Source organism: Myotis brandtii, unplaced genomic scaffold (assembly GCF_000412655.1).
Source record: "Myotis brandtii unplaced genomic scaffold, ASM41265v1 scaffold550, whole genome shotgun sequence".
Classification (NCBI taxonomy): domain Eukaryota; kingdom Metazoa; phylum Chordata; class Mammalia; order Chiroptera; family Vespertilionidae; genus Myotis; species Myotis brandtii.
This window is the reverse complement of record NW_005370043.1, coordinates 3,349,798-3,360,957: the sequence shown is the minus strand read 5'-3', so window position 1 is coordinate 3,360,957 and position 11,160 is coordinate 3,349,798. Positions and strand designations below refer to the sequence as shown.

The window sequence follows — 11,160 nt, the reverse complement described above, 5'->3', positions numbered from 1 at the left end:
ACCTCCTGAGCCTTAGATGGAGATAATAACCAGAGTTGTAAGGACTCATGATAATGGATATAAAAAATTGACAAATCCTATACACTTGAGAAATGGTGCATAGTTACAGCAAGGGTAGTGAGGAGGAAGGAGCAGCATGAAGGAAGTTGTGAAGGTGGCATTTCAAAAGAGAATCTGAGGTTGGGAGTATATACCAGGCAGACAGAAGCAACAGTGTTGGCTGCTAGAAAGACAACTTCAGTCATGGGTTTGACAGAAGGGAGACTGACTGAAATCTTTAAAAGATCATGAAACCAAATGTCAGAGACATGAAAAAAAAAAGTATTAATAGCTACTGTTTATTGAGGGTCTTCTATGTGCCAGATACTGTGCTTGATACTGTGTCTACCTTTTGCATTTCAGCCCACAGCAATTTAAGAGGTTGACTTTGTCATTCTCACTTTATAGATGAGTCTGAGGCCCAGGGAGAGGGAGTGGCTGGCTCAAGACCACACAGCAGGGAACGGTATGGCTCTCCACAAAGTGCCAAGGTGGGGGTGGATTCTGTTACAGGATATTTCAGCAGGCTATGCACGAGGTTGGGTGGGCTCCTGCTCTTTCTCCCTCGGGGAGGCAGGGATGTTATTCTCTGCTAGGGTGGATCGAGGGTGGGAGGCTAGTAGGGGAAGGCATTTTCTGATGGAGGAGCAGAATCTGGAAGAGAAACCCTGTGAGTGACCCTGCACACTCCCCTCGCAGCTTCTGCTCCTGGACACAGGCTTAGCTGGACAGGCTGCTTGGCCTCTAGCCCTGCCCTGTGCTGGGGGCTTGTCTCTGGCATTCCCGAATATTGTATTTGCCCCTGCTCATTGCAGGCCCTCCTCTTCTGACTTTTAAAAGTCTCTCCACTTCCTTTACCACCATCAGAAGAGACCTGACTGCCAGGATATTGCCCTGCTGCTGCCCTGATCTGTTATAAGTGAGCCCAAGGAAGAGCCAGTTTCTGAGCATCTTTCATGTGGTTTGCCTGGTGCTCAGGACATTAGTTTAATCCTCCCTGCACTCCTATCAACATGGCATTATGACCCCATCTTACAGGTAAGAAAACCAGGACTCAGACTGGTTAAGTGGCTTGCCTGAGGTTACACTCTTAGTAGGAAGTGCAGTTGACATTAAACCCAGACCCTTCTGGTGGCACAGTCATAGCCTTTCCATCTCATCCCCTCAAAGGTTTTCTACTGTTGTCCCAGTGGGGGAGCCTGGAGCTTGTGAACTTGCCTGCAAGGTTTACCTTCTCCAGCAACTGGGGCAGGTCACTGGACATCTGGGTGGGAAAGGGAGCGTCACTGCCTTGGACAAAGGCTTTGGAGGTGAGGTAGGGGAGTTCTGATTCCCTGGGGGATCAGAGAAAGTGAGCCAGGTTAAGATTAGTAACAGGAGTACATTGTGCTTTACAGCCCCAAGGCACCTTTATACCCCGTCCTTGTGTGGTGGGTAGGGAAGGCTTCAGAGGTTCAATAGTAATAATCTCTAACGTGCTCACCACACTTACCATGCTGAGTGCTGTAGGGTCTTTTCTCATTGACTCACTGACCACTAACAGTAGCCTTAGGAAGGTTGGCCCCTATTGCAGATCAAGAAGCAGGCATAAAGAGGTTAAGCAAATTGCTCCAGGGCACACAGGGACTAAATGGTGAAGTCAGGACTTGGAAGACCTCCAGTGTGTCTTCTCTCAGCTCTGTTACTTAGAAAGTGCCAAGGGCACTTGTAGGGTGACGGATCTGTTCATGATCTCCGTTGTGGCGATGGTTTCACAGGTGCATACATGTTAAAACTGATCAGACTGTACACTTTGAACATGTGCAGATTATTGTGTGTCAGTGATACCTCAATAAAGCTGTGAAAGAAAAGAAAAGCATTTCCCACCAACCGTTCCTTCAGAGGCTCAAAGTTCCAGAGAGAAGCCACTTGGCCATCTTCCTGCTTTGGGGCAGGGTAGGACCATTGTGGCCTGGGAGAGGTTCTCATAGACTTAGTGGGTGGTTTCAGGTAGTTTTGGCTGCTTCTCCTTCTCTCCTTCCTCCACCACTAGGCATGGACTGGCAACAGGCTGGGGGTGCGTACAGATCTCTTGAGTAATTGCCACTTGGCTTCCAGTGAGTCTGAGAGCGACCCAGGGAGATTCTCTCCTCTTCTCCCATCAGACCCTCTTTCTTTACTAGTCAGTTACTCCCAGAGCAAGAGTGTCAAGTTCAGCCCATTCTCCTTGAGAGGGAGATAGAGGGAGAAGACACAGGCCCTGTCCCCGAAGGCCCCCAGTCAGGCTGCAGTGGGCAGGCAGGAGAGTCTGCTGTGCAGGGGCAGAAGGCATCAGTGAGGGCCGAGGAGTTGGAGAAGGTCTCCTGGACACGGTGCTGGCTCCTAAAGGATGGGGGAGATGGAGATGGGGAGGTGGGGAGGGTGCTTCTCATGGGAGGCTCCAGCAAGCACAAAGGCCTGGCCAGAGGAGAAGGTGGCTTGAAGATGCAAGGCAGGCCTGGCTGGACAGGCTGGGAGAGGCCAGACAGCAGAGGCCCCTGAAGGCTCCGCAGGGAGCGGGAGCCATGGCTGGTAATGGGGGAAGGACCGGTCCTGTGGGGTCATTACTGTTGGACTGGGGCTGAAGTCAGCTCTCTAGGGCCTGACCTTGCTGGGAAACAAGTTTTGGCACTGTGTGTGTGAGTATGTGTGAGCATGCGTGCATGTGTATGTGTGTGCTCACCCACACGCACATGTGTGCATGGACATAGAGATGAGGCCCATGGGCAGGTTTGGGTCACAGAGGCTCAGCCCCCAAGGGTGGGTATAAGTCTCCTAGGGTTGCTGTAACAAATGACCACAAACTGGGTAGCCTGAAAAACCAAAACGTATTCTCTCACAGTTCTGAAAGGTAGAAGTCCAAAATCAAGGTGTCAGCAGGGCCACGGTCCCTCTGGAAGGCAGATCTAGAGGTGTCCATCCTTGCCTATTGCGGCTTCTGGCGTTTGCCCTAATCCTTGGTATTCCTTGACTTGTCGCTGCATCACTCCAATTTCTGCCTTCGTCTTCATCTGGCATCTCCCTGCTGTGTGTGTGTGTGTGTCTGTGTCCAAATTTCCATCTCCTTATAAGGAAACCAATCATGGGATCAGGGCTCATGCTAATTCAGTATGACCTCATTTTAACTTGGTTACATCTACAAAGGCCCTATTTCCAAGTAAGGTCACAGAGGTACTGGAGGTTAGGACTTGAACACATTTTTTGGATGCAATTTAATTCCCAACAGGGAGTGTGAGAAAAGGAAGCACCCATAGCTTCCTGCTGGGGGTCAGTCAAGCACACATGGGCTTGTTTCTCTAAAAAGAGAACGGCAGCTTTGAGCCTAACAAAAACGATGGACTTAATGCCTCACTGTTTATTTTATTTATTTATCTATTTTTAAAATATATTTATTTTTATTGATTTCTTACAGAGAGGAAGAGAGAGGGATAGAGAGTTAGAAACAATGAGAGAGAGCCTAACAAAAACGATGGACTTAATGCCTCACTGTTTATTTTATTTATTTATCTATTTTTAAAATATATTTATTTTTATTGATTTCTTACAGAGAGGAAGAGAGAGGGATAGAGAGTTAGAAACATCTATGAGAGAGAAACATCGATCAGCTGCTTCCTGCACACCTCCTAGTGGGGATGTGCCCGAAACCAAGGTACATGCCCTTGACCGGAATCGAACCTGGGACCCTTCAGTCCACAGGCCGACACTCTATCCACTGAGCCAAACGGTCAGGGCAACGCCTCACTGTTTAAAGTGCACTCATGGACCAGCAACGTGGTGTCACCTGGGAGCCTGTTAGAAATTCTGAATCTCAGATTCCTCCCCAGACCTGAGGAGGAACTACGTCTCAGCACAGTCCTCAGGTACATTTCAGTTGGAGAAGCAGTGCTCTATTAAAAATCCTACCTTTATTTCCTTTCCCACCCATGACCATCAGTCCAGCCAGCCAGTTTCTGCACAAATCGGCCTGGTTGGAAACCAGGCAACCATGCTGTCCTTTGTTCTCTCTTTTCACGTAACACGTTCTTGAGTTTCTCTTTCATGTGTCGAGTTTCTCCATGTGCTTCCGCTTTCTAGAGAGCATCAGCTTGCTGAGCCAGTCCCTTTGTTGTGTTCTTGGGCTGTGTCCAGTTTTTTGTTGTTTGTAAACGTGGCTGCCATGAACATCTCTATACACATTCCTTTGGGGTTAGCTCCTTGAGGAGGAATTTCTGGAATCAAAGTGCATGGGTAGTTGTGGACTCTTATTATGCTTCTGTATCTATGGGACTTAACGTCACAGCAGGTTTCTCCATTTTATCCAACCGTTTGTAGGAACCTGATTTGGGAGGGCAAGTGGCAGATAAGGCTTTGGAGCCAGAGAGGCCAAGGTTCAAATCTACGTTTTTGCTGTGTGACATTGGGCAAATTACTTAACATCTCTGAGCTTGGCGTTGCTCTATAATATTGTAATAGTGCTATACACTTTGTAGGGATTTTGTAAAGCGAATAATGACATCACCAACATCCATTCATTGAGCACTTTCTGTGAGTCACCTTATTTAATCTTTTAAGCGTCTCTGCAGAGTAAGTGTGATCATCTCCTTTTCCCTCGACAGGAGAGGAAACTGAGGCTTGGGTTAAGTAGCTTGCAGTTATATTGTAGGTGCACCGCCTGCCCAGGCCCAAGGTTGTCACGTCTAGATCATGAAGGGCAGATGGTGCCCATGAAAGAAGATACTGAGCACATAGCCCGAGCAAGGTTGGCCCTGGCTCAACACTTGTTGGACGCCTGCCTTTGCTTCCCACGCCTTTATCAGTTTTCTCGGGTTACTCCCGGGCATGGTGACGAACAGCACTGTTTCAGCTGTATGTCATTAACAATTCCCCAGCTCTATTTTACGTGCAAACTTTCTCCCAGTTGAAAATGAGTTTTTAAATGACTCACAGGTCTGTGGTTTGGAGCACTGCTGGCTCTGATCCTTGCAGCTAACTAGCTCCTTCTTCCCCAGGGACAAGGATGGCCAAACTGCACGTGGCCACGAGTGCATCTCAGCGCTCCTAGGCTGAGGCTGGGCTGGCAGCCATGGGGCTGGGTTGGCCCCAGGCCTGGCTGTTGGACTTGCCCACAGCTGTGGTCTATGGCTCCCTGACCCTCTTCATCACCGTTTTGCACAACGTGTTCCTGCTTTACTATGTGGACACCTTTGTCTCAGTGTACAAGATCAGCAAAGCTGCCTTCTGGGTCGGAGAGGTAGGCCAGTGCTGGGGTGGGAGTCGGGCAGATGGCAGTGCTGGGTCCCGCCAGGAGCCAGGAGCCAGGAGCGTGGGGGCAGGCCAGGCTGCCCACTGAGGCTCAGCAAGAAAAAAAGCTGAGCTGGAGGCCTTGATGACGCTTCAGTGGGGATTACACCAGCTCTGGCCTCTGTCCTATGAGCCAGGGACTGTTTTATGTATTCACATACATTAATGTATCAGCGGGGCCATGGCCAGGTGGGAGTTTGATGGGGACAGTGGCCCATAGAGTGGGTTTCAGCAGAGGGGCTGACCTGAGCAAAGTGTGCAGGCAGGAAAGCTGTTGTCATCTGTAAGAGGTGGTGAGCAGGCGGGGTAGGGGAAGCCCTGGAGAAGAAGCTGCCTGGAGCCCACCCGTCTCCCCTCTGCCCACAGACGGTGTTTCTCCTGTGGAACAGCCTCAACGACCCCCTCTTCGGCTGGCTGAGTGACCGTCATTTCCTCAGCTCCCAGCCCCGGTTTGTGTCTTGGGGGAGGCTCACCACTGGTCCTGTCCCACCCCACCCTTCCCAGGACTGGAGGACCCCCCACCTGTGTTTGGGGTGGGGAGAGAAAGGGAGACCATTTTCAGCTATTGTCAAGGCTTCCTCCGCTCCCCGAGGTCAGGGCAGACTGTCTGGGTTGGCAAAGTGGCCTTGACTAACTGTTGGCCTTGATCACCTTGTGGAGAGATGGACCTCAGGTCCGCTTGTCTGGCCCTCGGGACTGGGCACTCACTACCTCACCCTCTGCTGCTTCTGGCAGATTACTTTACCCCATCCCTGCCCATCACTGCCCCAACCCTGAAGAAATGGTATCACACCCCTCTTTGGCCCTCAGCCCTGGCAGCTGGCAAGGGAGCGGAGGAGGGAGTACCCCCTGGTGAGTTGTGCTTCCTAATTGGAGGCTGAGGACTCGAAGCTCAGTGGGACACCCTGGGGTGAGTCCCACATTCTGGGCCTCTGTCCCTCCTCTGGTCCTGAGCAGGGGGGACTGGGAACCAAGGCTGCAAGGGCACCTCCCAACAGCCCTCCTCTCCCTGGCAGGTCAGGCCCTGGGCTCTCCTCGAGGGCCGTGGTGCTGGCACGGGTGCGGGCACTTGGCTGGCATGGGCCGCTGCTGGCGCTGTCATTCCTGGTGTTCTGGGTGCCCTGGGCCCCAGCAGGCCTGCAGTTCCTGCTGTGCCTGTGCCTCTATGATAGCTTCCTGACGCTCGTGGACCTGCACCATCACGCCTTGCTGGCTGACCTGGCCCTCTCAGCCCACGACCGCACCCACCTCAACTTCTACTGCTCCCTCTTCAGTGCTGCTGGCTCCCTCTCTGTCTTTGCCTCCTACGCCTTCTGGAACAAGGAGGACTTCTCCTCCTTCCGTGCCTTCTGCGTGGCACTGGCTGCTGGCTCTGCGCTAGGCTTTGTGGGGGCCACACGGCTCCTGAGGCGGCGGGTAGAGGCGGCCGGTAGGGAGCCAGGGTGTCCAGACCTGGCTGCGGATAGCGGGTGAGTGGCCAGCACTGTTCTGAGTCTGATGTCAGTGCTGATCCCCTGTCTGATGGGTGGCTGCCCTGGGGTGGGGGTGGATCTGGCCCAGCCCTAGGCTGTTCTTGACTCCCCTCTGCCCCATAGCCTGTGTGGAGAGGAGGCGGGCAACATCACCTTGGGCCAGTACCTCTGGCAGCTGGCGCATCACCGGAACTTCCTGTGGTTCGTGGTCATGGACCTGGTGCAGGTATGGGAGCAGTCTCCCCCACCCAGGATAGGCAGGGTAGGCCTCACTCAGCGGAGTAGGTTTCTCAAACGCTGGGAAATCAGTCCTGGGCTTCGCGTGATGACTGCAGGGTGATTCGAAGGCAGGGACACAGGTTGGGTTCTAGCACCATCTGAGCTCCCAACTCCTTGTGAAGTCTTAGGCAAGTCTCAGCCTCTGGGCACTCTGTGACAAACTTTTAAAAATACCAAGTGCCACACCTAAAACACAGGTAGTATATAAGCTAGCCAGATCATTTTTATGTCATTAAGCTTGCTTTACTAAGGTGTTTTTAATTTAAAAGAAAGAAAACTTTTAACTGTTCTAATGACAATGTTATCATTCCTAACTTTTAGCAAAATTCGATAAGCAACAGGAATTGGTTTTAGGTCTTGTTGTGGCATGTTCCATGCTGAGGGACGGGGGATAAAGGCTGCTCTTGCCCGGGCCGCCCCCTGCCCGGCAGCCTCCTCACCGCCCTGTTGGGTTTCAGGTCTTCCACTGCCACTTCAACAGCAACTTCTTCCCCCTCTTCCTGGAGCACCTGTTGTCAGACCACATCTCCCTCTCCACCGGCTCCTTCCTGCTGGGTGAGTGGGTGTCTCGGGCAGGCTGGAAGGGCAGAGGCTCGCACCCCAGCACCCCTAGCCCAGCTGCAGGCACAGCCACTCCCCAGCTCGGGCCTGGGTGGCAGAGGGCAGAGTCTGTGGTGGGTTGCACCTCCAGCCCCCAGCTCTGTTTTCCTGAGGAAGGGGTGAGGAAGCCTGTTATGGGTATGAGGGGGCGGGGCTGCTCTCATGGTGGTCCGCTCGGTGATGGTGCCGCCCAGAGGCGAGACGGCACAGTGTGCCGGGCCTGGCTGTGAGTCCGGACTGTGCTTATTGACTGTTTGGCCTTGGGTGTTTTATTTCCTATCTTTGGGTCTCCATTTCTCACCTGTAAGGTAGGAGTAATAGTACTGACCTTAAAAGGCTGTGGGGATTAAATAAAAGGATGCAGATTAGCTCTCAGCACAGAGCCTGGCAAACCCTGATTCTGACTGTTAAATGTGGACAATTGTGGAAGCTGCCGCACTGTCCCGACAAGGCTGCACCCCTTCTCCTCAGGCATCTCCTATGTCGCCCCCCATCTCAACAACCTCTACTTCCTGCCCCTGTGCCGGCGCTGGGGCGTCTACACCGTGGTGCGGGGGCTCTTCCTGCTTAAGCTGGGCCTGAGCCTGCTCATGCTTCTGGCCGGCCCCGACCGCCCTGGCCTGCTCTGCCTCTTCATTGCCAGGTATGCCCTGCCCTCCCTCACCCCACACCTCTGTTGCACCCCTTCACTCTTGCCTGCTTTCTCTCTCTGCTGGCAGCAACCGTGTCTTCACGGAGGGCACCTGTAAGCTATTGACCTTGGTGGTCACTGACCTGGTGGATGAGGACCTGGTGCTGAACCGCCGCAAGCAGGCGGCCTCGGCGCTTCTCTTCGGCATGGTGGCCCTGGTGACCAAGCCAGGCCAAACCTTGGCCCCACTGCTGGGCACCTGGCTGCTGTGCTTCTACACAGGTGAGGGCCCAGGGGCTGGCAAGGGGCTTGCCTGGCATACCAGCTGACAAGCCTGGCTCTAGGTCTGGTGAGGGAGAGAATGGCAACTGGATTACCCTGGGTGCCACACCTCCTCTGCCTCTCCACCATGAGTAGAAAAACTGGGTTTCTGATTCTTCTTTCAAGAGTTCATTCATGGATTCGACAAATATGTATAGAATACTGTCTCTGCCAGGTGGTGCTCTGAGTGCTAGGGAGACAACAGTGAGACATGCGAGGCCCTCGCATTGTGAAGCTTAATTCTAGTTGGGAGGAGGGGGATGTGGTGTTATGTAGCCAAACAAGAAAATAGCAGATGGTGATAAGCACAGGGGTGAAAACACAGCAGGTCTTCAACAGATGGGGTTTTGTTCAGTGTTGTTGCATTATAATGTTGATGAGATGCTGTAGGAACTTCACTTGTTTATATCAATTAGCCTAGGCCAGTGATGGCGAACCTTTTGAGCTCGGCGTGTCAGCATTTTGAAAAACCCTAACTTAACTCTGGTGCCGTGTCACATATAGAAATTTTTTGATATTTGCAACCATAGTAAAACAAAGACTTATATTCTTGATATTTATTTTATATATTTAAATGCCATTTAACAAAGAAAAATCAACCAAAAAAATGAGTTCGTGTGTCACTTATGACACGCGTGTCATAAGTTCGCCATTGCTGGCCTATGCTAAAGTTGGTTCATTATACATTGTTTCACGTAGAGTCACAGAACTTACTGAGGACATTGAGTGAGGCCTTATTGTAATGTGTCTGAAAAGCTACTTAGTGTGGTCTGGGAAGGTCTCTCTGAGGAAGTGACAGCCAGATAGGAACTGAATGGGAAGGATTTGGTCTACAAAGATCTCAGTGGATCCCAGAGGAGTGACAAGTGCAAAGGCACAAGGTATCAGGAGTGGTTAGATCAGCGGTTCTCAACCTGTGGGTCGCGACCACTTTGGTGGTCGAACGACCCTTTCACAGGGGTCGCCTAAGACCATCGGAAAACACATATTGAATATATAATTACATATTGTTTTTGTGATTAATCACTATGCTTTAATTATGTTCAATTTGTAACAATGAAAATACATCCTGCATATCAGATATTTACATTACGATTCATAACAGTAGCAAAATTACAGTTATGAAGTAGCAACGAAAATAATTTTATGGTTGGGAGTCACCACAAATGAGGAACTGTATTAGGAAGGTTGAGAACCACTGGGTTAGATGAAGCTGGAAACGTTGATGAGGGCTCTGGAGAGCAGGGCAGGGTTTGGATTTTATTCTCAGTTCAAAGAGAAGCTATTGGAAGGGTTTTAAGCAGAGGGTGACATGGTCTGATTTGTTTTTAAGAGGTGGCTCTGGCTGCTGTATGGAGAATGGATTGTAGGGAGGCTATGACAGAGGCGATAGAGACTTGGACCAGGGTGGTGCTTGGAGGCTGGAAAGAAGTATTTGGGGTTGGGATGTGTTTTGGAGTTGGGTGGAGGTGAAGGATTGGCTGTTGGGGAGTGCTAAAGTCAACCAAGGAATCTAGGAAGACTTTGAGGCTTTTGGCCCATTGGGTGGATGGCAGAAAGGGAGGTGCAAGGTTGGGGTAGAAATCAATGTGTTTTGGTTGTGTATGTGTGGCATCTGAGATGTGGCACTGTGGACCTGAGAGGAGCACAGGGCCGACTCTGTTCTTTCTGCACGCTCTCGTCGTAGGTCATGATCTCTTCCAGCAGTCCCCACTGACCCCTGTGGGGAGGGCCCAACCCTGGCCAGAACCCCCGGCCCCACCCCCGGTTCAGGCCCCTACACTCCGCCAGGGCTGCTTCTACCTGCTGGTGCTGGTGCCCATCACCTGTGCTCTGCTGCAACTGTTCACCTGGTCCAAGTTCACGCTGCATGGGAGACGCCTGCGCATGGTCAAAGCCCAACGCCAGAATCTGTCACAAGTCCAAACCCTTGACATTAAGACAGTGTGAGAGGTGCAACAAGGCCACTCTGGTGAGGACAGTGCCCACAGCTCTGGGCAGGAGCCACTTTTGCCAGCCTGGTGTCCTGCTCCCCTGCCTTCATTGGGTGCAGCCTCGAGATCAAAGGGCAGAACGGGAGCTCCTGGGTCTGAGCCAGGAGAGTCATTGGGTCTGAAATCGTGCTTGGCTACCTGGCCCAGCTTGGGCAAGAGCTGGGCCAAATTTGCTCAGGGACCTGCTTGCCCCATGGGCAGGAGTAAGAAAAGGACCAAGAAGGGATGGGAATGCCCTGTGGTCACATGGGGTTGCCACAGGGCACAGAGGCCTATCCCCCCTGCCTGGGGCTGGGGCTTCATGTGCGCTCAGGAACCACTTTTGATACTGCCTTTCATCCAGTCAGGGGTGCTGACTGGGAGTCCCACCCACTCCGTCCCTCCACCCTTCCAGTGGTGTCTGCCATCTCTGCTTCAGTTGTGCCTGAAGTAGCATGCTCCCGCTGCTGCAGGGCTTCTCCACGCCCACCTGGCCTCCTAAGAGGTTCAGCTCATCAAACGGATTAAAGTCATTCTGTTCCCATTC

At 52.0% G+C, this 11,160-nt stretch overlaps 1 protein-coding gene across 3 annotated transcripts; it reads left to right on the top strand.

Annotated features, from left to right (window-relative positions):
• Window positions 1-437: 437 nt before the first annotated feature.
• MFSD13A (major facilitator superfamily domain containing 13A) lies at window positions 438-11,160 on the top strand. 3 transcript variants are annotated; one of them, XM_014549400.1, is made up of 12 exons: window positions 438-530; window positions 855-1,077; window positions 1,846-1,974; window positions 5,046-5,287; window positions 5,704-5,786; window positions 6,073-6,189; window positions 6,354-6,806; window positions 6,933-7,035; window positions 7,547-7,643; window positions 8,160-8,331; window positions 8,408-8,601; window positions 10,328-11,160. In XM_014549400.1, exons 4-12 carry the CDS (start codon window positions 5,120-5,122, stop codon window positions 10,588-10,590), a joined length of 1,650 nt encoding a protein of 549 aa, XP_014404886.1. In that variant the 5' UTR covers window positions 438-530; window positions 855-1,077; window positions 1,846-1,974; window positions 5,046-5,119; the 3' UTR covers window positions 10,591-11,160. The 3 variants fall into 3 exon arrangements, with proteins under 3 accessions (XP_014404886.1, XP_014404885.1, XP_014404887.1); XM_014549399.1 differs by lacking the exon at window positions 1,846-1,974; XM_014549401.1 differs by lacking the exon at window positions 6,073-6,189 and having other exon boundaries at window positions 440-530; window positions 855-1,974.